The 27,228-nt window shown below is 45.3% G+C and overlaps 1 protein-coding gene across 2 annotated transcripts in view; it reads left to right on the top strand.

Moving 5' to 3' along the window:
• Positions 1–27,228, top strand: part of ADAMTS5 (ADAM metallopeptidase with thrombospondin type 1 motif 5) — a 101,983-nt gene that overhangs the window by 38,587 nt on the left and 36,168 nt on the right. For both annotated transcript variants that reach the window (XM_085078163.1, XM_085078157.1), the window contains exons 2-4: positions 1,122–1,239; positions 2,142–8,943; positions 19,062–19,194. In XM_085078163.1, the coding sequence (XP_084934289.1) occupies positions 8,068–8,943; positions 19,062–19,194 (1,009 nt within the window). In that variant the 5' untranslated portion in view covers positions 1,122–1,239; positions 2,142–8,067. The remainder of the gene's footprint in view (positions 1–1,121; positions 1,240–2,141; positions 8,944–19,061; positions 19,195–27,228) is intronic.

The following is a 27,228-nucleotide window of genomic DNA, read 5'->3' as shown; positions in this document are numbered from 1 at the left end:
GCTAAACCTTTTCAACAGCAGCAATAAAAGAAGAAAAAGACTGAGGCCCTTCTCTTATACCACTTTTATTTTCGGGGGATATTAAATACAAAGAGTTTCACTCTCGGTGGAAGTTGTCCAACTGACTCCAGGATACTGTGTAATCATTAGGAACTGGAAAAACTCAAACTGCCTGTCTGTAGTGGCTTGGATAAGACCTGCTGGGTGCCTTCCAGCAATGAATATTGCAGCTGTGATGAGCCTTGTGTTTGGGCTCTTCTTTCGGGGTGAATCGCACCCTTACGCCCAAGGCCAGCCTGAGCCTAATGCATCATTGGAGACCCGTTCAAGCCCTTAAAATGAGACTAAAATTGCATTTCAATGTCACATGGACCTCCCAGCCCTTCTGAGGGAAGTGAGTGCACTGCAAGATACGTGTTAAACATGAAAATGTATCTGCTGGTCATTAACGTGTCTGTGCTAATCATTAAATGGATGCTTTCCACTGCTAAAGACAGGAAAATACATCCCAAAAGATGCATCCCTGTCTTACGTTTGCAACATCTCAGCCTGCACAGTGTCTGAAACCTTTGAGAAGGAATGTTGTGCAGGGCTCAGCTGATGCTGCAGCCTGTTTGTGTCCTGATGTTCCTCAAAAGTAGCAGGACTGGCTGCTCCAGGAAGGAGCACAGCTGGATGGGGGGAGATCTGGACATGGAGCAGTTGGCTCAGGACGTGGCATCCATCTTTAGGTGGATTTATTTGTCTAGCTCTATTCCTGTGCCCTGTGTGCCCATGAGAACATATTTCTGGTTTGCTTTCATCCCAAAGGAATCCTGCTCAGGTGCTCCATGACCCCTCCCTGGTGCAAACCAACGCACAGGCAGGAGATAGCAGGAGAATCCCCCAAAAGCAGGTCCATGATCCTACTCTGGAAGCACCCTGTGAACACCTGCATGCCCTCTCACACAGCCAGAGCTCCCAAAATGGTCCTGCTTGGGGATTAACGTTGGGAGAGCAAGCTCTAGGTTCTCCACGTTTCCCATTCATGGCAGGGATTTATCTTTGGGGTGAAGCCAAAGCAGGTGGAGCTCTGGGCCAGCCAGTGGTGCCACCTGAGACTATTCCCTCCTTCCTCACAGGACCTGCAAAGCCTGTCCTCCCCCAGCTTCACGGCAACCAGGATGGAGATGGAAAATCTGTGCACACGGCAACCAGAACTTGATCTCCTAAGCGGTGGAGTGTGTGTATTAATGCCAGGTGAGATCTGGCAAGTGAAAGTTTGTTTTAAATTTCTCTTTAATCACTCTTACAGTTTCGACTTTGAAGTCTAGGGAAGTACATTTTCTGGTTTATGCCTCAGATGACATGGAAAAAGATATTCCACCTCCAGTACTGGAATATCATTTATAGATGTGTAAATTCATAAAGCTGTGCCTCTAACAATTTGCCCACATGGAACCATCCCAATTTGCAGCAACTGAGAACTTGACTGAAGAAAAAAAATCGAGGCATTTCTTTTATTACAATTGCCCCAGAACTTCAGATCTAGCTATTTCAAAATACAGGATATATATTGAGCCTATGTGCAAAGAAAGGGCTGGGAGGACAGGGAGAAGCTGAATATACACATCCTTGGAAAAATATTTAAAGAAATAATGACAAAAAGTGGTAAAGTTTGGAGAGGTACAAGAGAATGCAGATTTATTTGAGCTCTGTTTTTCTACTACAGATGTTCTGCTAACTAGAGCAGAGATGTTCAGAGACCACATATTGGCTGTAAAATTCTAGGACTGAGATTAATTAAATGTCTGCTGCGCCTCATATAAACTACACTCGAGAGTTTTTTAGGCCTTCTATTCCTCTGAAGGAACAGCTGTAGAATACATCACATGCATATCTTGCACCCTTAAAATACATTTTTATAACAAGTGTCATTTTTTTTTACAAGGAAAGTTTAAAATTTTACCCTTCCTCTGATTATCTTGCTGCTGTTCAGAAAATGAAAAAGGAGAAGGGTCTGGTGCTTACTCTACTAACATCTGATACTTCCTGCAGAGCACTGCCTCCACCCAACATGTGTTTTTAGACAGAATTCACAGTAGGTTCAATGTCACAGTTACTCACTTGTGCTATGGTTTATGTGAGTGCATTTCTTGCAGTGGTTGTTGGAAGGTGAGGACCCCATTCCAGCCTATTCTCCAGGTCAGTTCCTAGGAAATGCCATTTGTCATTAGCACCTCCTTTTCCTCTTAACTGGACAATCTCACTGCTTCTTTTATCAGTCAGCTTACCCTTCCCCTGGATACCTGTGAGAAGTGTACTTTTATTACAGCATATATTTTTATATATGATTAACCTTGCAGAAGTCTCTTTTCCTCCTCCATGAGCTGATACCTCAACAATGTGATTTCTAGCCAGGCCTCAGACATTTTCCTATTTTAAGTTGATCTGGCACCCAAAAATTCACAACATTCTTGTGTTGTTACAGTAAAACAATACAGTATTTAAACAGTGCCCAACCCACTCTAGCTCCACACCCCTTATGGCTGCCTCCTCAGCTCTGACAAAAATCAGGCTGATGTCCATCAAATGTAAAATTTTCAGCCTACTGGAACTCTTACAGCCTTGATCCACTGCTTGCACATGCCGCTTATAAAAACACAAACCCCAAGCCAAAGGAGTCTTCTTTGCTCCCATGAAGATGTCATTGACCCTAAAGAAGCCAGTAGAACATTTTGCCTTCAAGCCACAGTGTTCACACCAAAAAGACTTGCCTTCCTTACCAAGTATGACTGCTTTGAGTTCATGATTCTGTTTAAACTGAAAAGCCTGGCCAGTTCCAACAGCTATGGGTGGTGGCCAAATGCAGGGGTGGCTTGTGAGGGGAACAAAGCTCCCACCTGACTAATGCCATCCAAGAAACCCAGGAACACCAGCCTGTGTCTTGCTTGTGAAAATACTTTCTGATTGTTTTTCTGAGGTAGACGTTACTTGACCTTTAAATAAATAATTTACAGCCTGTAAAAACTTTGTCCTGGACTCCTTGGAAATGCCAGCTGCGTGTGGAGGAAATGCCAGCTGTGGAAATGGGAGAAGGTGCAGCCCAAAGCGACCTGCCTTTGCCACAGGCAAGAGAGGATAAAAAACTTAGTCTCCAGGAGCACTGAGCTCCCAGCACATCTGGTGAGACTGCCAGGAAGGATGCACCAATAATTGTGGTGTTGTCTTATTTATCAACCACAAACCCACTTCAATATCAACGAGCAAGTTAATGTCACTCAAAACAACTGCCAGGAGGTCTCTGTCTGAGTGGGTTTTCACAGCATCCAAGCCACAGAACGACACATGGTCCAAAAACAGGGACAATGTTGAATATTTTGCTGTCCTGGGGTGGGGCTTAAAGGCTGTATAACTTACTCTGGAGTATCTAGTCCTTTCCAGAACACTAGCCTAAAATATTAATCTTTAAGAGTTCTTTGCAAAATTACTTAATAATGAGTATTTTATTTAATAATGAGCTCTTTAGGAATAAATCTCTTCAGTGGTTTTGATGCATCACTGTAGGAAAGCTTTAAAGTGTGTAGTGTTGAGCCTTGTAATCAAAATGTTTGCATTGTTAAAACTGCTGACAAGGCCAACAAACCATGGCCTTGGACACTTCCAGGGATGAGGCACCCACAGTTCCTCTGGGAAACCTGTTCCAGTGCCTCACCGCTCTCACAGAGAAGAATTTTTCCCTAATATCTAATCTAAACAAAGTATCTTTCGATTTGAAACCATTCCCCCTTATCCTGTCATTACAGACCCTTGTAAATAATTGTGTTCCATCTTTCCTCTGAGTTCCCTTCAGGTACTGGAAAGCTGCATTAGGTCACCCCAAAGTCTTCTCTCTCCAGGCTGAACAACCCCAATTTTCTCAACCTTTCCTCATTAGCAGAGCGCTGCTCCATCCCTCTGCTAACTGTCATATTAAAATTTCCCATAAAGTTAACAGAACAGAGGCTTTCAACCCTCAGGAGGGACAAAACTGTCCTATGTTAAGAATTGTGTTGCCACAGGTAGATTTTTGAATAGGATCTTACCCAAACCTGAGTCCACTCCCAGCTATCAAATGCTGATTTGTTGATACTTAGAATATGTTGGGCAGGCAAATTTCTTTGGTTTGATTCGGCCTTCTTATAATTTTATGGAACAAAAATTACCTCCCATAGTAACTGCCATCTCCCCTGTGCAATGGCACAGGAATGCCACAGAGCCCTAACACCAGAACAGTGAAAGCTGGACAGAATTGTTTTAATTTCCAAGAGGAAAGAGTTAAGTTAATGATGAAAGACAGGTGGTGTTGGGTAGGACATCCCTGCTAAGCCTTGACTACTCTCAGGGGACTCTAGGACCTTGGATTAATGGTTTTCTACCCCTTTTAATGTGACTGAGAATTGAAAAAAAGGTGATGTAAAACAGGACCTTTTTATAAAAAATTTGAAGGACACCTGGATAAAATCATTAACAACTTTGCCAGTATCTCCACATCTCTCAAGCTATTCCTTCATGTGAGTATTTATAATACTCAGAGCTGTTCCTTTTGTGGCTAAAACACTATAGGATCAGGAATCCCGAGGCTGTTATTTAAAGGATCCTAAAGGGTTTCATGGACAAACCCAGGGGGTGAAACACAACTTTAATGACAGCAGCTTGTAGCTCCCAGAGACTCCAGAGGATTGCATCTTCTTTCATCAGGATTGAATTTGATCCAAAGTGTACAAAACTTGTTTTGTGCCTCAAAGCTAACTGAGGATTTGTGGCTCTCTATCTCTCAGTTGGGAAAGGTCAGCCTTGAAATTTCCAGGTCAGAACTGTTTGACAAGGATTTAGTGTCATCCACAACTTGGGACATGCTAACAGGATTTCTTGTTTAAAGGCAGTGCTGTAACCAGAGAGAGGCTAAGAGGGCAGAACTGTGAGGAAAGAGATGATTCATCCAGTGATTTATCCTTGCACTTCCAGGCTCTCAGACTAAAAGATGTTCCCTCTCATTGCATGAGGCATGACTGACCCATCTTACCACTATTGCACTGCTGTGCTGAGTTATTGCAGTTTTGAAATGTAAATAGGAAAGATTTCCTAATCTGTGGGGTAATTTGCACAAACTAATTTGTACCTTCCTGGAAAGCCTGGATCCTTGCTCGGCTAGACAGGGCTGCCCAGCCAACTTCTTCTGTCCTTTGGGAAATCAAAGACAACCCCAGAGATGAGCAGTGGGACACACCGTTTAATTATCACCAGCCCTTCTAAGCATTCCTGTTTTTCCAAGGTTATAGGGCCGGACAGTTGGAATTAGGCTGTAGCATGGGGGAACATTACACTGGCCTCTCGTGCACCATATGCCTTTTCATTGACAAACTAACACTTTTTTAATGAGACTTGCTGAGGTTGTTATCCAAAATACATTCCTTATCCTAGATCTCATCTCTAGCATCTCTCCCAGGGGTATCTGGGAGCTTGGACCCAGAAATATTTGCGAATCCAGGGCTTGATCAGGTCCCAGGGAAGTCAATAAAAATATTGTTGGTGCTGAGCAGACGTGCATTAGGCTCAAAAGAAAAGTAAAAGGCATCCAAGAAGATTACAGGTTCTTTTTTCAATCAAAATATGTCTTCTCTCTCTCTCCCTTAAAATTTTTTTCAGCTGTTTTAACTTTATAACGAGTTTAAAGTAACTGAGAAAATGTTTAAATTTTTAAATGTTGAATAGTCCTGGCCCAATGCCCCAAAAAGTTAATGTGACCTTTCTAATATATAACTCTTATTAATTTTGAAACTTACTGACTCCAGTCAAGAATTTCTGGTGATGATAGAACACTGAAATGTAGAAAAAGAAACACCAGGAGGTTGAGAAATGAACTTCAGATCGCAGCTATCACCATTTCCGGAAAAATGGAAAAAGAAGAATGAACACCTGCAAAACTTTGGTGCTTATTTCATAAGCCCAACCTCAGGGTTATGTTAATGCAATCATTTACATGGGAGTATTAATTTTTCAAGCTTTTGTGGCTTTAGTTAAGCTGTTCCTTAGAGAAGTAGTGGCCTTGCAAAGCAGCCCCTGGAAGCTGCAGAGGCAGATTTGCTGTTGTCCCTGCATCCCACCTCCATCCTGACCCTGCAGAGCATTACAGGTGTGCACATCACTCTCTCCCAGACAGAGGGGTCAGGCTGAGGTGCTGCTTGCAGGGGAGGATGAGGCTGGAGACCTGCACCCCTGTGGAGTCCTGCAGCCAGAGAGCACCTGTTTCTGCACTGTCTTGGGATGTGGAGAGGAAACATGGGATAAATAAGCACTTTTGTCTCTCGGTGTGGGGTCTGGACCTCAGCAGGGGGACATCAGCCAGAATCCTCAGTGGTCCCGTTGCTCTCATCTTCCCAGAGCCCTTCCAGCCCTGACCTCGGCAGGGATGAGCTGTTTGCAGTCTCCCCTCACTCCATCGGCAATGTCAAGGAGCCAAGGTGACTGCAGCCACCTGCCCTTCGCAGTGTCCCCGCCGGAGCCCCGGGCAGGGGTGGCAGACGAGGGGACAGGGTGAGTGGGTCTGTGTGTCAGCGGGGGGATGACCTCAGGGTCTGCAGTCATCCCGAAGGTCAGGGCAAGCATCACCTCCTCCCCGCCCACTCTGCTGCCCGGGGCTCGGGGGAATCGCGGTCCGCCCGAGCGGATGACAGCTTGCCGGCACTTAATGACAGGCTGGGCGCAGCCGGGCTGCCCAGACAAAGAGGGGAGGTTTGGCGCTGCCCGGGGCAGGGGCAGGGGCCGGGGCCGAGCGGGGACACGGGGGGACCCCGCTGCGCTGCCCCGGCCGCTCCCTCGCCCGCCCGGAGCCAGGCACAGCCCTCTCCTCCTCCTCCTCCCCGAGCAGCGCAGCTCCGGCAGGACGCGAGGTAAGCGCAGCCCCGCCGCGGGGACATCCCGGGGCTCCGCGGGTCCCAGCGATTCGGGCAAACCTCGCGTTCCTCACACACACGCACAAACATCCTTCTTCTGCCGGTCCCTCTCCCGTCCCCGGCTTCCTCCGGCTCTTCTCCTCTCCCGCTTCGCTCTCTCCCGCTCACTCTCGCTGGTTTTCTCCTCCCCCCAGAAGCCACCCTCCCTCCCCCTTTCCGCCTCCCCTCAAGTTTCTCCTTCTGTCTGATTAAATGAGAAGGAAGTGTGGGAGTGGTGGTTTTGAAGCTCTCCCTTTAAGAGGCAGCCTGCAGTGACGAATTGTTGAAATTGCCATTGCAGGATGGCATTCCGCTATAAATTCATTGTTCCACCTCCTCTCATCTTCACATTTCTCTCCCTTCTCCTCTTGTTCACATCGACAGACTGGGGATAACAACAACAACAACAACAACAACAGGAAAGATACAGGGAGGGGGCTTTTACAGAAATCCAGGACGTTTTCCGCTTCTTGGGCTTTTTTTTTTTTTTTTTTTTTCGCTTTTAACCATCTCACCGGAGACGATCGAGGCGGTTTTGGGTGCCTGAATTTCTTCTCTCCCCTTCTCCTCCTTCTCTTCAAAACAAAAGAGGGCGAAAGAAGGAAAGGAGCCCACCGGAGCCCGAGAAAGTGCCGAGTCGCAGCAGACCTGCCCTGCTGCTGCTGCTGCTGCTGGTGATGATTCGGTGACTACAGCGGAGAAGTGGAAGAGGAGTGGGAAGTGCTCAAACTTCTCTACTTGCCGGCTCCGAGCCTTCTCTCCTCCTTTTCCTCTCTCCTCACTTTGCCTCCCCGGCAGCAGCGATTTGGGATTTTTTTTTTTTTTTTTTGCCTCTCTCTCCTTCCATGTGCTCCCGGCTCTTCCCTGCAGAGAAACACAAAGTTCACACGCGAGCGGCTTTTGTTGACATTTTTTTCTCTCCCACTCACACTTGAGTTCGGGAGGGAGAACTTTTTTTTTTAACTTTTTTTTTTGTTGCTGTTCTAGATTTTTTCCCTTTTTCGCATCCCCCTTTTTTCTTCCCATCCCGTAACTACGCTGCCGCGCTCCGCCGGCCGGCTCCTTCCAGCGCCGTCTCCCGTTGTTGTCATTAATTATTATTACCATCATCACGATGATGACTGTTGTCACCGTCCCCGCGCTGCCCCGCGCCGAGGCTCGGGTGCTGCCGGCGCTGCTGTGGCTGCTGCTGGCCGCCCGTGCCGCACCTGCCGAGCCCGGCGCGCCGCCCGCCCGGCCCCCCGCCCCCGGGCCGCCCCGCGGGGCCGTGCGGCGCCTCGACCCGACCTACGCGGGGGGCGGCAGGGCGGGCTACGTGCTCTACGCCGGGGGACAGCGCTTCCTGCTCGACCTGGAGCGCGACGGGCCGCGCTGCCACTACCGCGGCACGGTGGACGGCAGCCCGCGCTCGCTCGCCGTCTTCAACCTCTGCGGCGGCCTCGACGGCTTCTTCGCCGTGGGCCGCTCCCGCTACACCGTGCGCCCGGCGCGCCGCGGCCCGCGGCGGGAGGCCGGAGCGCGGATCTACGGCGAGGGCCCGGCCCGCGCCCCTCACGTCTTCCGCAGGGAGCGCTTCAGCTTCGAGACCGTGCCGGCCCGCGCCAGCTGCGGGACCCGCGACCCCGGCAGGCCGGCGGGCGGCGATGAGCGGCGGCGGCGGCGGCGGCGCTCCGTGTCCCGGGCCCGGCAGGTGGAGCTGCTGCTGGTGGCCGACGCCTCCATGGTGCGCAAGTACGGCAAGGGGCTGCAGCACTACCTGCTCACGCTGGCCTCCATCGCCTCCCGGCTCTACGCGCACGCCAGCCTGGAGAACCACGTGCGGCTGGCCGTGGTCAAGGTGGTGGCGCTGGGCGACAAGGACAAGGGGCTGGAGGTCAACAGGAACGCCGCCACCACGCTCAAGAACTTCTGCAAGTGGCAGCACCAGCACAACCGCCTCGACGACGACCACGAGGAGCACTACGATGCCGCCATCCTGTTCACCCGCGAGGTAGGCACGGCCTGGCTGACGGCCACCTGCTGTCCCTCCAGAGCGGGGGGCCGGGCTGGTGGACCTCCAGCCACCCTGCTCGGCTTTGCGCTTGGTTTCCTCCCCGCTCGTGGATCCCTCTCTTCCATCGGGGACGGCTGCCGGCATGGCAGAGGGTTTGAGAGCCCAGCGAGTGGTCTGTGTGTCCCCTGCCCTGCCCTGCCCTGCCCTGCCCTGTCACCCCCTGAGGGCACAGCGGTGCAGTGTCGCGACCCAGCCGGGTGGAGAGGTGGGAACTTTGCTCGTGGGACTCAGCCTGACATGAGACTTGAGCCATGGCTTTGTCCTGTCTGTCCCGGTGAGATGTTTAGCGCACGGCTCCTCTCTCTGTAGAGGTGGTCCAGCCAGAAAGGGCTGATAGCACTTCTAGCCTCAATTAGTCCCCAAACAAACCTAGTGACAGTGGGGGAGAGCACCTTAAGAGTACAGACGGCTTGCTTGGGGAGCACGTTGGGACGCTATTTCCAGCAAGAATAGCTCCACCGCACTGGAAGGCGGCAGCGCTTGTGGCTCGAGTGTAGGACGTAAATGCAAACCGCAGGTAAACAGAGCTGCACAAGCCGAGTGAGCTGGGCTGGTGGCAAGGGGCTGCAGTCCCTGTCCCGTCCCCAGAGTGGGTGTCCTGATCAGCCGTGGGTTGGCTCTGCTGGTGTTGCCCATGCAGAGCTGTGCCTTGTTGCTCCACGCTGGGTTGTTGACGAACTGCCTTGCCAGAGGTCGTTAAGGGACAGTGCTCTGGTAGACATGTGGCCGAGTTTATGCAATGAAGTTCTTCTGTAAGAATATCCCTTCAGCGGTTTGGGTTTGGTGTTTTCTTTTTTTCTCTTCCCCAAGTACGAAAAAAAATAACTGCATGACTTTCCGTTCATTTGAGTTCTCCAGCTTTGCTACATCGTAGGAGCCTGCCAAAAAGGATGCTTTGGATGGTTTGTGGAAGGACTTGCTCCAGAAGGGGGAAAAAAAGTGCCTGGCTTGCTTTTATAGCTGTAAATAGTTGAAACATGAGGTTCTGTGTCAGTCAGGCATCACTTGTACAACAGGAGCCCTTTTCAGCAGTTTAAAGCCCGTCAGTGCAATTTGCAAGCTTTCAGTTTTTTGTCACTATAACCTGAATGAAGGTAGGCTACCTAGAGTAGGTCAGAATGCTTTTGGTTTTGCTATAAACATCTTTTCTAATGGCTTATTAAGCCTGGGCCAGAGTCCATCACTTCTCTCTGAAGAGTGTTACTCTCTGCCAGTATTCCCATTTATTGCCCTTGGCTATATGACAATCCAGAAACGCTTAAGGTGACGACTGTGAACCTTAACATCAATTATTAAGTTAATTTGGATGGAGATAGGATGTGACTTTAAAGTGCACTTGCTTTACAGATGCTTATCTGTTTTCTTTGCATGGACACCCTCCTGCCAGAATAAGGGGGTGCTGCTAATCAGTAATCCACTTTCAAAGACTCATGAGCAATGCACAGAGTTGCTTCTTTGGGATGTAAGTAGTACCTAAAATAAACAAACCACCACAGTTCCTGTGGTCTCCATCCACTCTTAAGATGCAAATGTTGCTTGCTTTGCTGCTCAGGGCTGCTTCATGAGAAAAAAGCACAGGCTTGTGTTTTCTTGGTTTACATTTTAACAGCTTTAACTCTGGGATTAGCTCCTCGATGTAGTTCAGGACAACTTAATCTGCTTTAATGCTTTGCTGTGTGCACACGCACATTGTTTGGCAGCGTTTGACTGAATTAAGAACCAGACTGGAGTTTCTTGCTACATGTGTTCATGATGTTCTTTGCAGGGAGTGTGTGTGAGCCCACACGATTTTTATATGCTTACCCTTGAAATGTCAACATGAATCTGTTTGCTCCCCGTGGAATGTAAACATGAAAAGGGTTAAAGGATGAAAAAGCAGAGGCGATGTTTCCTGGAGAAAACAGCCCCACTTTGAACTAAAGGGGAGATTTTTTCCAGTTTAGCTTTTCAATGAGAGTGGCAGCAGTTGGCAGAAGAACACCACTTTTACAACTCTGTTTTGGATGGATGAAGTTGGTTGCTAAGCTACAAGACGCCGAGCCGTGGCTGCGTGTTTTGATGGGCTCTGAATATGGTCATGCTGATTTTTGAACATCCAGATGTCTCTTTCTAAATGCCTTGGGTTTCAGGCATTGGGCAAACGTGTGAGGTACATTTTCCATCGTTGTTTACCAACTGAGGCCACTGTGAGCGTCATGTCTCTCCATCAAGAGAATAATATTTGCAGATCGTTTGTCAACTGAATGCATGGCCTCAGCTGTATGGAATTGGTTTTGTGTAGATAGAGTCAGCATTGTGCATGGCTGGTGCCATACAAATATCTAATATAATAATTATCTTTGTCCCAGAGTGAGATTTACTTGGGTGTTACTTTTGTACACCAAAAGGGGGCTTTATTTGAGTCCCTTATAAAGGAAGAACCTCTGCAGAATTCAACACTATTGCTTCCTCCTCCTTGATTGTCTTTAAGTCTTTAAAGACAAATTAGTAACCATTGATAGACTGAGAGTGTGTTGGCAGCTCTCCCTTATTATTAAATAAGGACTGGTCCAAATCATGTTATATAAGGTCAAATAATGGTCATCAGCAGCAGCATTCGTATAGGAAGTATTTCCCTTGCAAAAACAATTTTAGAAGGAAATTTACTGATTCTGAGTCAAAACAGCCACTTACTTCTGGCCATATTCTGTATTTAATTCGATAAGGGCTTTAAAGCAATTATGCTGCAGACCATTGTAAATAAAGATGAACATGAGCTCAGTTTGGGGTGATGCAGGCAACATGCTAAAGCTGGTTTTAGGCTTTGTATTGCTTATCAGTGATGGCAAGGGTCCATTAGCTACAGTGGGTCCTGTGTTTACTCTGTAAATGCAGGGAGCACTTGAGTTCCATGTCTGGCCATCGTTATCACCTGTACAGGAGATTCTGAAAACCTTCAGTGGACACAGAAATTACCTGTCACTAAATATCACAGAAATTTAGTTTGTTTCCACTGTGATTATTTAAATTTTATAAGAAGTAGATTTTTCCAGTGGTCTCCATCTCTCATTTTGACCCATGATGGGCAGGATCAAGCATGACAGAAGTCTGATTTGACAGTAGGAAAATGTGATAATTTCCTGATATTTCTAAATTTCTCTCTTTAAAGCAGCTTGGCCATAACAGCCTTAGAGAGGACATGGTTTCCCTGCTGTTGGACTGCTTTGTGGCTGAGTCTTTGACAGCAGCTGTAAATCTTTGGGCCATGTGAATCCTAGAGCATCCTCCATGGAATATGGTGCTACAAGGATTCCATCACCTGCTGGCCAGCCACAGGGAAGTGGCTGTGTGGTGGGGAGGAGGAAGAGCTTGCAAAGCCCTCTTTCCCTGGAGATCAGATCACTTGGTCTCCATGGCAGTGAAGTCAACAGCAAATTTAGAGTCCCGTGTGTTTCAGCCTTTTTTATGGTGAACGGTTCTCAGAAGCTGGAAGCAAATTATCTTCAGATTTTTATGGGTGCAACAAAACACTTGCCAGATTATTTGTCACAGTAGCAGAACAGATTAGATGGGACTTGCAAACTGCAGTTGAACTCACAGTGCTCTTTTTCTGAGGTCCAGCCTGCTCTGCAATTATCCTTTAGAATTCATCCAGTCTATTTCATTAGTGGCCCTTAGTTAAATTTCAAGTGAACTATTGAATGCACTTGGACAAAATCCAGTTCTCTTCCTCTCCCCCCAGTTCTGAATCATCTGAAGATTAAAATAGATATTTTCTCACAGTAGATACAGACATGAGGAGCAAGAAAAAAATCCTTTCCTGAGTGCTTGTTAGCATCATCTGTGATAGTACCATCATGCCTGGCTCAAGCAGAGGGTTCATGCTAGAGCCAAAGGCCACGGTCCTGCCTTTTTCTACACAGTAATTATATGGGTCTGGTGTGTTTGATTTAGTTTTAACTGTCCATCTGGCAGTGCTGTTGAAATTTAACAGCAAGCTTTGTATTATCTCAGCTCTGTAGATGATAATTTCATTGCATGGAGCACATGCTTTCTTTGGCTCTGCTTCTTTCTTCTTTTATTTTTTTCTTTTCTCTGTTATCGTCTTCCAACAATTATTATCCCATAGTAGTCAAACAAGTCACTGTACCAATGGTCAGTAGAATGGATTTCACTGTTTATTATTATTACTCTGAAGAAATTGTAGTGTGACGTGTCTACCCGTTTCATAGTGTTTTCACCAATTTTGTTGCACATCTAATACATTTAAACAATGTCCCTAGGGAAAATAAAGTGGGTCATAACTTACAGAGGAGAAGTGGTGGGATTCACACTGATTTGCAGAGATGGGGTGGTTTCCCCACAAAGGAGCTGTGGCTTAGGCAGGTTAAATCATACATTTTTACTTAACAGTGTCATAACTGAAGCTTCTCCTCCCCATGAAGATTTCAAATGCTTTGTGTGCATTTTGTCAATACTTTTAAATAGCCTGGGGTTTGCATAACTCTGCAGTGTTTTCTTTCCAATGCTGAAGCCTCAGGCCTGTATTTATCACATGTACCCAAAAGGCAGACAACCTCAATTTTTAAGCTAAACTACTGGAGAAAGTAGTTTTTAAGCAAAACTACTACATGTGGGTTTTGTTTTCGTACCTATGGCAGGTATCAGCATTGGGGTTTTCCTCAGAAAGGAACCAGGCTTTGGTCACCCTCTCAAAAGGTGGCCAGGGGAGGACAGAGCCAGTGAGTCTGACAGGAGTCCTTCCTCACCAAGAATCTTTTCTGTTCCTGTTGAACATTACATTTTTCCTCATGTTCCTTTCCTCCGTGCTGTGACATCTATATAAGTTCACCCACTTTGCAGAGGAGCTCCTGGGAGGGTGGATGATGTGTGTGTTCCTCACACCACCTCACCCCAGCCTTCCTTCCCAGGGCTGTGGTGGGAGCACTGCTTCAGGAAATCGGAAAGTCGTGCTTAATTCCTTCCTCTGCTTGAGGGATTTTAGGTCTGTATCGCCCACCTCCCAGGAGAGGTCCTTAACCAGGAGGTCGTAAGCTGTTCCAGGTGTTGAGCAAACTTTCCACCCCTCTGACCAAAGCTCTGTCACTGTTCAGTGAGTAATTCATATGGTGAGAATGAGAGGAATGGTGACCTGAAGCTGCTGAGTGGAGCACAGTGCTTGGAGCAAGGTGGTCTGGGTTCCTGAAGCACGGAGAGAGGGCTGTTTCTGTGATTTACCACTGGCTGCTCAGTGAGACAGAAGGATGAGCAATAGGGACCAAAAATTGAGTCCCTTCACTGATTGCACTTCAGCTGCAGCCTGAGCTAGGGGAACCTTGGGCACAGGGGCTGCTCCAGGAGGAGCCCCAGCTCCCTGTGTGAATGGCCCAAGGCTGGTGTAGACCATACAGTGCTCTCCTAAAAATCATGCTTCTAATTGGCCTCATCCCTGGGAGGAATTTGTAGCTGGATCACGTTCTTACTAGGAAAAGGCTTTAGCTGATGAGTAAAGGAACCAGAACAAGGGAACATACTCACGGAGATGTAAAAGGTTTCAGCTGTGTTTTACAAGGTGATGTGCAGCTTTGCCTGGTGCAAAGCCTAATCCTGTGGGTTTCTCTCAATCTGATTTGAGAAGCTCTGTAGGCTCAGCTTCCCTCAGGGGCAGAGATGGAGACACATGAAACATCTCGACCCCAATAAGCCAAGTGCCCAACTGCTCCAGACTGTGAAACTGGGGCACTTTGGGGCCCATGGGATCCCAAGCTGCAGGCCCCATGAGCGGTAGATAAATCAAAAGAGCTGAGGACATGTTCTTCTGCCCTTACCTCCCACCAAACTGTCCATATTGGTGCTCACATCCTGTTTTGGGTCTGCTCAGCGGGCTCTGACCTAATACCAGCTTTCACTAAACAGTTTATTCTTGGTTTTAAGCCTGCTGAACCAATTTCAGGTGAAATAAGCTCCCTGCTCCAGCCAGGACGTGGTGACAGTTATCTCCCTTCACAACAATGCCATGTATACATGGCAGCCAGCCAGCTGCTCCTGATGGATTTAGAATGCCAAGAAAACTTGGCCTCTAATGAGCTGTCTAATTAACTACTAGACTTGTGATGTACAGCTTAGCTTTACTAAGCCTTTCCTTTGCCAGATCTTAACATCTATTGCCTCCCGCGTAGCAAATGCATTGCCTTGTCATCCTTATGTTTTGAAACTACTGTAAAAAAAAAGATCAAGAGCCAGGCTGCTTTCCTTCTTTAGAAATATCAAAAACCAGTCATTCTTTAAAGCTTCTGCCACTGTTTCAAGGCAATTGAGCATCCAGATCTGAGTAGCTGACTAACTTTCTAATAGAAGCGAAAAATACCAGAGTGAAATAACCACTGGAAACTGATTTTATGTATCCGAGTCCCCTATTTTTTAGTGCTTTAGCTGAAGTGCGAAAAGTTGAGGTGACCCACACAGATTTTTTTAGATTGTGTCATTACGTTTAAAATATTAAAATATTTTCCAGGGAAAAAAACCTTTTACTGTACTTCCAGAAAGTTTACTTCAGTAAAAGAGTAGACTGCTTTCCAGGACCGCCCAGGAAAGCAAAAAATAAATGTAACTATTGATTCTGGTAATATATGAGCCATGGCCAGTGTTTGATGGGTAAGCAGGCATGATTTTCAGTAACATCACTGGAAGTCAAGCTATTTGGAAGCTGCTATTGGTGAATTGAGCCAATAGCAAACTTTTCGGAGTATTTGTCTCAGAGATGCCCCTTGATAGGCTGCAGTTATTTTTACTGTATATATTATGTGATGCTATGAATAGAAATATATTCAAGTTCAAATCATGCAGAGGCAAGAGAAAGAAAGAATGAATGAGGCAATGACTACACAGTGGAGCTGAGCCCTCAGTAATCTGCCTCAATGATTGTTGACAATGTCAGCCTTAGCTGCAAAAGAGCATCCTCGGGCAGTCCCTGAGGGCTGGAGTTGGCAGGGGAAACCAGGCTGCTCAATCCATGCTCTGCTCAAAGCACAGCCATGACATGCCCTGCTCGAGCAGCAGATGGGCAGCCCACAGACATCCCCTTCACAGCTTCTTACAGAGGAGCTAATGCCAGAAAATATTTCCTGTCCTTGTTTCCAGAATCCTTTACAAGCCCCCTCTGCTGCTTCCCAGCTGGGATTTGGAGGTGGCTGCAGGACTCCCACACTGATTGCTGGGAGGCCACAAGGTGGTGGCCATGGGGCTACTGAGGGACCAGGGCTTTGCTGTATTGCTGCCCCCCACTTTCTGACCCCAGGGTGGTCACTCTCCTCATTTTTGGGTCCCACACTCTCTGAGGACACCTGTTTTCCAGCTGTCCACAGGGAGTTGAAGGAGCTAGGTAACTTTACAAACAGGCAGTTTGCAGAATCATGTCTGTCCTGCTGTGGGATTTCCTAGGACCAGCCTCTGATACAGCCCTAATGCCTAGGGAAGTCCTTGTAATGCAATCCTGTGCACTGCTTTTGAAATGCTCGCATGGGATTGAGGTAACAGGTAACATCTCTGTCATAATGTTCCATGCTCCACACATCCCATCAGAAGTACTCTAAGGACCTTTATGAGATTGCCTGCTCAGAATTTTTTCTTTTTTTTTTTTTTTTTTTTTTTTTGTGTAATATTTATGTCATGAACTCCAGTGAATCATTGTGAGGTCTGGTTGTGCCACTGATATGAATTCCCAGCATAGCTCCTTCTGGTGTGCAAATGGGAGTTAATCCTGACTGGCATGAGGCATCTGTGTGCTGATACAGTTGTGCCCACAATGGGAGCAGCACTGATGTCAGAATCTATGCAATAATGACAACCAAATACAAGAGAAGATCAAGTTACATAGAATCTGCATGCAGAAGTAAAGCTTGAATTAATGCTGTTTATACTCTTTTGGCACTGCCAACCTGAGAGTAGTCTAGTCCTCCTCAGCAAGCTGCTTTCTGTTTGATTTGTGTGCTTTTTGGTACTTGTGTAAGAATTTCAGTTCAACAGCTTGTGTGGATTCAGGTCCAGTTGCACTGTCACAGAATCACAGAATCAGTTGGGTTGGAAAAGACCTCTGAGGTCACTGAGTCCAGCCTATGACCCAACACCACCCTGTGCTAGCCCACGGCACTGAGTGCCACATGCAGGCATTCCTTGGACACCTCCAGGGATGGGGACTCCAAACCTGCCTGGGCAGCCCCAGCAAATATCTACTCACCCTCTCTTCCTAATGCCCAACCTAAACATCCAGCTTAGGACTGTGTCTTCTTGTCCCATGGGTAGTTGCAGGGGAGCAGAGCCCAACCCCAGCTGGCTGCACCCTCCTGTCAGGGAGCTGTGGAGAGTGAGAAGGACCAAGTTCAGTGTGAAGGGTTAATTGGATATGAACCCAAACAAAAGCAATAGGAGTTTAAGGATTGGGTCTTCTTTGTTGAATATGCCCCAGATATTTGACATCAGACTATCATGACCTCACTTGAGGCCTCTCCCAACACTGGTTGAGAGCTGCTGAAAATGATGCAAAGTTTATTTGCCTAAATACAACTGGAAAACTTTTGAATTTCTTTTAAAGTGCTTCAAAGTGTCCATCCCATACCTTCCCATTACCCATGCAGAGCCAGAGGCAAAGTCTGGGCCGCTGGGGAGTTAGGGAGAAAATTAACTGTGTATTATCTGCATTGCTACAGAATTGAAGTTTTCCTTAAACCATGGATTACACCTATGAAAATTTGTAAATTGAAATACTTTTCAACTGCGTTCTGTCTCTTCTTGCCAGGCTGTTTTGGTCATTGGTACTGCAGCATTTAAATCTTGGTATTAAGTAGTAACAGGAGAAAATTTAGCAAAAAGAGTTCCCAGACACCTGGAAGCCAGAACTGCTATATATGTGATATTGCTTTGTATTTTTAGCTTGAAAAATGTCTTTGTTGGGAAAAAAACCCCTTTTCTCTGTGTGTGTTTGTAAAAAGGTGCTCTGTCACAGTATCTATGAACTCAGTGTGTTTTTCTTTGACTTCAGTGGGATTTGAATCATGTGCATTTCCAAGTTTGCTTAACCTGTCATAATCAGTGAACACTGCTGATTTGAAGCCTCCTACAAGGTGTCTCTTATTCAGATGGATTAATTATGAAAGGCTTCCTGAAAGAAAGTCCTTATAGAAAGAGATCTGAAGGGAAGAAGAGAATCTTTAAAATGAAGGGGGAAAAGTGCTCTTTGATGATAACATTTGTCATGCATTGAAAATGTCAATTTCATTCAACCACAGTGAAATGTTGGAGTGTTCCAAATAGCATGGCCCCTACTTCTGATTCTCATCCAAAATATGTATATATACATGTACATTCAGATAGTATTCTTCTCTCTGCTCCAGCAGAAGCATGGAAAAGTTACAACTGGTGATAAAAACACGATGTGTGACCAAAGTCGAAAGAAAAGACCTGATGCTACCTGCATGGTTTTTGGAGACGCCAGATACCTACTTGTGGGAGATGTAGTTAAGTTGTTGGGATTTTGCCAACAGCTTTGTCGTATCACTGGCTCTCAGCAGTCTTTGAGAATTGCTTGAATACTTGGTATATTGCGTGAAATATTAATTAATACTTGACAGATGTGAAATGAGGTTTCACATGTAACAATCTCATTTCTTTTAAGTGCAGGTATAAGATATGCTTTAGAAAAGAAAGGAGTGATCAAGAAGTTGAGCTTTCTGTCAGTGTAAATAAAGAGAATTTTATATTTTTATTGTCAAAGAGGAAATGCTTCCACAGCGTATTTTGAGTACCTACTTCAATGCAAGTGTGAGCATCACAGAAATACAAATCTAACTAACAACAATTAGCTGCAGAACATATCCAAATCCTGTTAAAGTCCTTGAAATATTCCCACTGCCCTTACCAGGGACTGGTTTGCTGTGCTTTTAACATCTTTAGCTGGAACCTTACATTGATATTCTCATCCAGGTCCTTCTGTCAGTGACGGCAACTTTAACCGGTTGTTACCGCTGGGTGTAAAAATCTAACGATTTCTTTTCTAAATTTTTTTTCCCCTTGCTGGGCAGGATTTATGTGGGCATCATTCCTGTGATACGCTGGGAATGGCAGACGTTGGGACCATCTGCTCCCCCGAGCGCAGCTGCGCGGTGATTGAAGACGACGGGCTCCACGCAGCTTTTACGGTGGCTCACGAAATTGGTATGCGGTGCCTTTTCTGTTCCCTTGCCAAGCCAAACACTCCCAACAGCTGCATTAGGAACCAAAATACCCCGCAATTAATTCCAGATTTCCCCCGGCCCGGAGCCCCGCCTGGGGATTAGGGCTGTGTACATATGCACTTCAGGGTTAACTAATAAGGGATCAGAAGGCAGGGGAAGGCGCACAGTAGGTGTTTCCTCCCTGACAGTGGCCTTTCTAAGCAGCAGTTGAAGTGAAAATTCAAAGGCTGCTGCTACTGCCCAAAGATGTCAATGCATGGCTCTTCTGAGAAAGCTTTTGGCCCATCTGTTGTGATTTGCATGCATTTATTTATTGGAAAATAACTCACATTTTTCAACTCATTGCACGTGCTACTGTTAGGAAGCTTTTCTTCTTGTGATACCTGCAGAGAAAGGCTTTAGTGGCAAAAACCCAACATAATTCTAATATTTTCCTAAATGTATGGAAATTCCACCTTTATGAATCCTGTAATAAGTGAAATAGTATTTAGGTGATAACAGTTTGGTCAAAAAATCTGTATAGCTTTGTTTCAGTTTCCATCTCAGTGGACAGGGATTAAATTAGGAGCCTTGCATGTATGCTTCAGAAGGACTTAAGATAGAATTAGTGACAGAAGAAAGTTTGTGTTCTGGGATATTATATCTGTCATGCTATATCCCTTCAGAGAGGCTGCTGCCATCTTGATCATGTTTCATGTTCACTGTTGTTTTGTGAACTGTGTTCAATGGAAATACATTTTCTATAAGGGCTGTTCACTTTGGGGGATGAAGAGCAATTTAAAAGTGGAGAATGTTCTTTTTTTTCCTTTTATTTTTTTTTTTTTAATATTCTTGGAAGGAAATAACAAGGAAAGGAGAACTTTCAGAGAGAGCCAGTTGCTGAATTGCCTTATACCTTGTGCCAAACCAAAGTAAAGTTTGCTTTGGGAGTATCATTGCAGTGGTTCCATTTTCAAGGAGCTTGCAGGTAGAGCCTGAGATTTGAGTGCCTTATATATACATATGGCTCAGGAAACAGAGGTCACCAAGGATGGAAAGTGACCTGACTCTTCCGTGATGAGTGATCCTAATCCTGCTGCTTCTGTGGCTCTGCAGAGGAGTTACATCAGTAGCAGCTGCAGAAGGGATCATGATTGCATGATAGCAGGAAATACTGTGGCAGAATGAGTCCCCAAAACAGAAATTTTATTTTAATAAACAGTCATATAATGATAAAAGAAAAAGTCCTCTGCAGTCACCAATTCAGTGCATTTGGAGAGAGCTGCATGTAACACAGATTCACGTGGGATGTGGACGTAGGTGCTGTGAATGAGCCATCACCAACCTGGGTTGGAGCTGGGAGGAGGAGATAGATTGGAACTTAGTCTGAAACTAAATCTATCTACTTAGTCTCCCCAGAGTGCTGGGGACACTGCTTGAGGCCCTTTGCACCCAGAAGTGGTGCCTCTGCTGAGGGTCAGTGGGCAGGGTTGGGTGAGGAAACTTCTTGAGGTGCCACTGTTGGTGTATCTGGTGTGTGAAGAGGAGAGCAATGTCATTTCTGCTATTTTATCAGCAATAAATACATTTATAGGTAGATTAAAAATGAAAGAATGCAGATCAATAAAGATAGGGATGAGCAGCAAACATTCACATTGTTACCTTGAGTTCCACACAGAGAAAATATAAGCAAAAGTGAATTATTTTTAGTGATCTAGAAGCACATTTTGGAGAAAGGCCATTTTCATACCTAGACATTTACAGGAATCTGTAAAAACTATAATTTTCAATGTAAAAAAGGCATGAATTGAAATGAATAAATAAGAACCCTAATGGACATAAACCCTCTAGTTTGAGGCTGTTTAAAATAACATCCTTTCTTTTTCCCCTCCTTACCAGAAGTTTTTAAGAAAGGAGGGGTGTCAAGTCACAGAATGATCTTTGTGTGTGTGGCCTGAAGTGGGAGAAGCTGAGAAGAAAACAGCTAAAATTGCTTGAGTACTTAAATTAAATCAAAGGTCAAGAAAGGATGAAAAATAAAACTGTGGCATGGATACCCTTTAGTTAAGCACTTTGGGGAAAACCTTGCTTTATTTTATTTGGAGACCAGGTTTCTTCCTGCAACCCAGAAATCTCCAAGTTCCCCCTGTCCTGTGGGCAGGGTGTAGCTTTAATTTTACACTGGCTGAGTTATTCAGTCAGAGGGGATGCTCTGAGCCTGAGATGTTCTTTTCTGTCAGTAGGAAGGTCAAGGTGAGCCTCTGAGTGAATCAGAGTCACTCTGGAGTTAGTTAGAAAACCTTGCTGCCTTTGCTTGGGGAGCAGATGCAGCATCATTAATGTGGACTTGATCCTCAGAGCGTCCACACTGTGACTCTCAAGGGGGTCTGAATGCTCTTGTTTCTCCCCTGAAGGATCCAAGAGCATTTTCCAGGCTCAGATGCTTTCTCTGGAAGGCAACCAAAATAAATTGAACTGCAGCTCAACCCGACAGGAGGAGGCACAGCCCACAGGCTCAGGTTGGATTGGTGCACAGGAAGCCAAAAAGCAGCTTGCTGCAGAATAAACCTGCTGCTTCTGTTGCCAGGCTTTCTGCCACATCACCTGTGGGATGTTTGTTTTGTTGCTTTGAGATAAAATAGATGGGTTTTGACCAGAGGATTTTGAGGGGGAGAGAGTGAATGAGCAGCAGCAGGCAAAACCTCCACAGGCCTGTAAAAGAGAGCACAGAAAGGAGTAGATGCAGCCAAATTCTTGGTACACCTGGTTAGCTGGCAAGAAGAGGTGGATTTTCTTTCTTTCAATCTTTATATAAAGTTTGATAAGGTAGGACCTAAATTGTGTCCTACTTGTATGTAGGAAAATCAGTAATAGCTTGTCTCCAATGTCAAATGGAAAAAAAAGTTAGGATAGTGGAACAAAAAAAACCCCAAAAAAACCAAAAAACCCCACAACCAGCCAAACAAAAAAAGCCAACCAGAAAGAAACCTTGTAACTTTGAATGTTTCTCCTCAGAATACAGGGGAGCAGTGCTAATACCATAAAGCTTAGACATCCAGCCACTTACAGTGAATCCATATCTGGTTATTTTCTAGCAGGGGACATGCTGCTATCAGTTGGGACTGCACTAGCTTCATTTTCTCAAAAATAACCCCCTGGACTCTTGCCTGAAATCATCAGTTCATCCCCATGTTGTGGCATATGGAAGACTTTTTTTACTTCTAGCAGCTCCTTCAGCTACACCTCCACAGCTCTGCAGAGCTGCCTGAGCTCAGGCACAGTATGTAGACATTCTCCAAGCCTTTGTTATCAGCAGCCTGTTGTCCGTAAAAAATGATGTTTCCTTACTTCATGCACTTCCCTGCCTCTTGGGGACATGTGGAGGAGAATATTAAAGAACCTCTGATTGCTCATAATCTCAACAGTTATTTTCTGTTTTCCGTGGGTGAGCACTATATTGCTTCTCCTTATATCCCTTAATAAAATAACCATCAGGAAACAAAAATAACAAAATTCTCACTCTAACGGATTTTTAGCTCTGACTTTTGGTCAGAGATATGTTGCTTTGGCAGTGTAAAAAGTAAAAGCCAACCTGTGCATCTTGTGCAGATCCAGCATCAGCAACAGGCCCAGTCAATCAGTTTGAATTAAATTTAACATATTTTGTGATGGGTTATATCCATGTTTAGCAGCCTGGTGTTGTGTTTTGAGGTGCAGTCATGGTCAGAAGTTCCTGCTGGAGTCCCACATGCCTTGGCAGAGACATCCCACCACCCTAAACAGTTTACCATCTACAAAAGCAAAATGAGAAGAGTTCCAGGGCACATAAGTGAAGCTACTGCTTGTTTTATCAATAGGAAATTTCCCCAAATCGCAAAGGGAGTCTCAGGGAAAGCCAAGAATTAAACTTGAGTTTTGATCTAGAGTCTCTTGAGTTTTGATCTAGTCCTTAAATACAAAAGCATCCTTTCTACAGCCTTCAAGCAGGCAAAGCTCCAGTTCAGCTCAGTGGGAGTTACATGGCTCTAACAGCTTAAATTATATCTATCTTTGTTCTTTTCATCAATCTTGAGAAACTTACTTTTTCAAAAGAGGCAATACAGACTTTTTTGTCAGTGATAATGTTCATTTGACCTTTTGCAATGTTCCTACTCCTCTGTTACACAAACACTCTGGCATGCAGTTACTCCTTCTGTCCTCCTGAGTAATATGGTTTACTGATGTTCTTTCCAAGTGTTTTATTTTTAGGCTATAGCTTTAGCATTGCTACGTGGAACTAATTAAACCTTTGTTCATTAGTTTTCTTTTATCTTTCACATGTAACTGTAGAGGAGGGACGGTCAAAGGATGGGTTAAAAGCAGCCTTCAAATAAGTTTAAAAAAATCGCTGCAAAAATTTGCATAATAAATCATTCCCCATGTCCACCTGGGACAGCACAAGGGGTAATGGCCTGAAATTGCAGCAGGGGAGATTTGCTTTAAGCATTAGCCAAAACCATCTAAGCAGGACAGTTGAGGGCAGGACTGAAGTGCTTGGGGAGGCTCAGTTTCTGGAGGTTCACAGGAGCCAGCTGGCCAAAGCAGCTGTGGCTCAAGGGCTGCTGATCCTACCCCAGGGCAGAGGGATGCACAGGATGCCTTTTCAAGGTCTCTGCTCTGCATCACTTTCTGTGGTTATGAGGAGTTATCACAACATCCTCCACAGCTGGGCTGTGTAATGCCTGAAATCAAGGGACTGCACAGAAACTAAAGCTAGAAAATTAGGGAATGGTTTGGGTTGTAAGGGGCCTTCAGAATGATCCAGTTCCAACCCCTGCCATGGGCAGGGACACCTTCCACTAGACCAGTTTGCTCCAACCTGGCCTTGAACTCTTCAGGAATGGGGAAGCCACAGCTTCTCTGTGCCTGAGTCTCACCAGCCTCACAGGCAAGAATTTTCTTCATATAATAAATAGCAAGTTTGATACCAAATCTTCAGCCTGTCATCATTCTGTGGCCTCTACCACCACTGCGGACACAAGTGTCACAAGCACCATCAGCAAAATCTATTAGAAAGCATCATTTTCTGTAAAAAAGCCATTTTAGAAGTGAGGTATTGCTCTTGCCATCTCTACCTGTGCAGTTCACTGAAATACATCAAAGTACCATGAATTCTGAGTGGATTGAAGCTATTTATTCTGTGTTTGAGCTGCAGGCCACTGTGGAAAGAAGGCCATGTCCAGCTTACAGCAAACTATGATTCCAACCCTTCTTCAGTAACAAATGAAACTGAGAATAATGTGTGTGATACTTAAAGGAGTCTTTCTTTTGATGTCCACAGAAGAGTCAAAAAATACTCCTCCTTGTTGTACCACATGTGCTCATTTTGTGTACACTCAAAAGTAACTAAATACAGCAGTCTTTTCTTTCCCACTGCTGAACATGCAGCCCTTTGATTTCGAGGCTGTCAAGATAAAGCAGATAAAGACAAGCTTCAGACCTGACAGCTACAAATCTTCTGTAGCCTTTCATTTCAAGGGGGATGCATTGCCAAGGGCACAGAGTCTCACAGCCACGTGAAAAAAACAGTGGAGGTTGTCTGAGTCTCATATTATGTTCCCTTCATGACAGATGAAGTTAAGGCAAATATCCAGGTAATCGTAATTAGGCAGATTTGCTTTCTTAAAACAACAAAAAAACCCAGAGAGTACGCTCATCCAAGTCTTCTCTGCTGACACATCAGGAAAATTGCTTGATTCTTCCTCTTTGAACCTTTTTCAAAGTTCTGTCTTAACTTCTGCTTGCAAAAGCTCTTGAATTAAGTCTTCATGAACATACCCCTTTTGATTAAGAGGAAAGATGGGCAGACAAAGCTAAGCCTTCACAAGAGGTGAAGGTGGGGCAGAGAATTAAATTGCTGCCTCAAAAATCAGCTGTCTAAAAGGTTGCTGGTTAAAATCTTGAATAAAAATTCTTGCCCAGCAATATCTTTGTTAACTTGTAATGTCATACAAAATATATCATTGTTCCACCTGCAGCAGACATGGTGCTTAAAGCCAACTGTAAAACTCTGTGTTTTGCCTAATATTTCACAGCAGTCATTATCAAGATATATGTTAAGGACATGGTTTAGTGGTGGATTTGGCAGTGTTAGATTTGTGGCTGTACTCAATGGTCTTAAAAGTCTTTTCCAACCTAAGTGATCTCTGATTCTGTGATCCTAAAAGAAGTTCATTGTTCATCCTGAGCCTCCAGCCTTCCAGACTGCAGGGAAAGTAGGGATTGCTTTCGTCCTTGGCAGGTAGATAATACCAATACAATAATGTAGTTTTTGTGGGGAAGGCACTTGTAGTACAGAGAGCAAGGCCCAATAAACAGGCAGTGGACAATGCAATTTTCAATATTCTTGCACTGTGTTCTCCCACAGAGTTCATTGATCTACCATGAGCTGCTGTGAATTATGTTCTTTCCAAGTTACTCTGAGTTGAACAGGTGGGAAATAGGTGTCACCATCTCCCACGTCTTCATTAAAAAGAATGTTTCCCTTCTACGTGCCCCTTTAATTAGTGCAGCAGATGTTGTGTAGACCTCCAAGGCCACACCTTGTTAATGGTTATCTAAGTCTGTGTGGGACACAGGGGTCTGTGACTGCCTGGCCCACATTGCCTGGGCAGAACCTTGCCTGGGAATTTCCTGTCTGACAGGGGTGATGTGTTTGTGATCTCTCACAAGTCTGTTACAAAAAGCCAGCTCAGCACAGGTTTGTTTTGTGTAAAGTCTGCAGCTCTGGTGGCTGAATGTCTGATTAGGACCTTTTTTTTTTAATGTCTGCTCCTGAGAAGAAGCTGCACTCCAGACTATTGTTTCATTGAGTCTGAAGAACTCTTTTAAGCCAGAAATATTAAAAACTGCCTCTGGGCAGGAGATTTAAAAGAGAGAGTGATTTTAATTCCTTTTTCTTTCATAAGTGACTGATAGCAGTCAAAGAAAAGAAAACTGGAAGGAAAGCTCAAGAATAAAAAAGAAGAGGAATGGGCAGTTTTATATTTTATGCAATTTTTTGTAAGCTTGTGTAATTGAAATACCTTCTGTTTTATAAAAAAAAAGCAACAGCTTTATTAATTGTTATTGCTAAGGTCCATCATGACTTCAAGAGGATTCCTGAGTGATACCAGCATGAAGTTTTTAAGAAGGAGTCACACACTCACAGGAGTTAGAAAAACAGCCCATGCCAGAAGAAATGGTTTTATTTTGACAGAGTTCCCACATGCAATCTTTGTTTAGCAAAGGGGAGAGCAGGAGGCTAATGCAGAAGGTATGGGCTGGTGATTAGCCCAAGGAATGTTGAGCTGGGAACTTCCTGAGCCCTGATCCCGTGAGAGCCACTGACTCACTGGGCAACCTTGGGCAAATCTCTTGACCTTCTTTTGCACCCCACTTGTCCCAACTGGAAATTAGGTGAAAGGCATGACCTCACTGGAAAACACATAATTCATCCGAGCTGAGCTTCTCTAAGAAAACAAATTACAATGCCTGCAGCATTTTTTAGCCTGCTGTGTCACTTTGCATGTGTCCTGTGGTCAGATGGAGTGCAGGAGCTGCTCTTTGACATGCTGTTCAAGTTCTTGTCTATAAACAGGGACTGGTGGCTTTTCTTCCAGGAGACCCACCTTGGTTTGTGCTTTAGCAAAAGCTGAGGTTGACTTGCTGTACATTCTGGATGTTTTCTGGTTTCTTGTTTCTTCTTTGCCTGCTGTTCACTCACAGAATCTCTGCAGATAGTCTAAGACTATATATTAAAAAAACCCATAAATATCCAGACTTCAAGAAGTGTTTGGACAATGCTTTTGGGCACATGGTTTGATTCTTGGGGCTGTCCTGTGCAGGGCCAGGAGCTGGACCTGGATGATCCGTGTGGGTTCCTTCCAGCTCGGGATATCCTGTGATTCTGGTTTGCTTCCCAGTGCTGCTGGGAATAAGAGAACTGCTTCACCACACATCCACCAGTGCTCTGGTGCACTCCTGCTTTCCCTGCAGGGCTCTTTGTGTCCCTGTC

This window comes from Lichenostomus cassidix, chromosome 1, assembly GCF_008360975.1.
Source record: "Lichenostomus cassidix isolate B80296 chromosome 1, HeHo_3.0, whole genome shotgun sequence".
Taxonomy (NCBI): Eukaryota; Metazoa; Chordata; class Aves; order Passeriformes; family Meliphagidae; genus Lichenostomus; species Lichenostomus cassidix.
The sequence above is the reverse complement of the archived record's forward strand: the minus strand, read 5'-3'. Positions and strand labels throughout refer to the sequence as shown.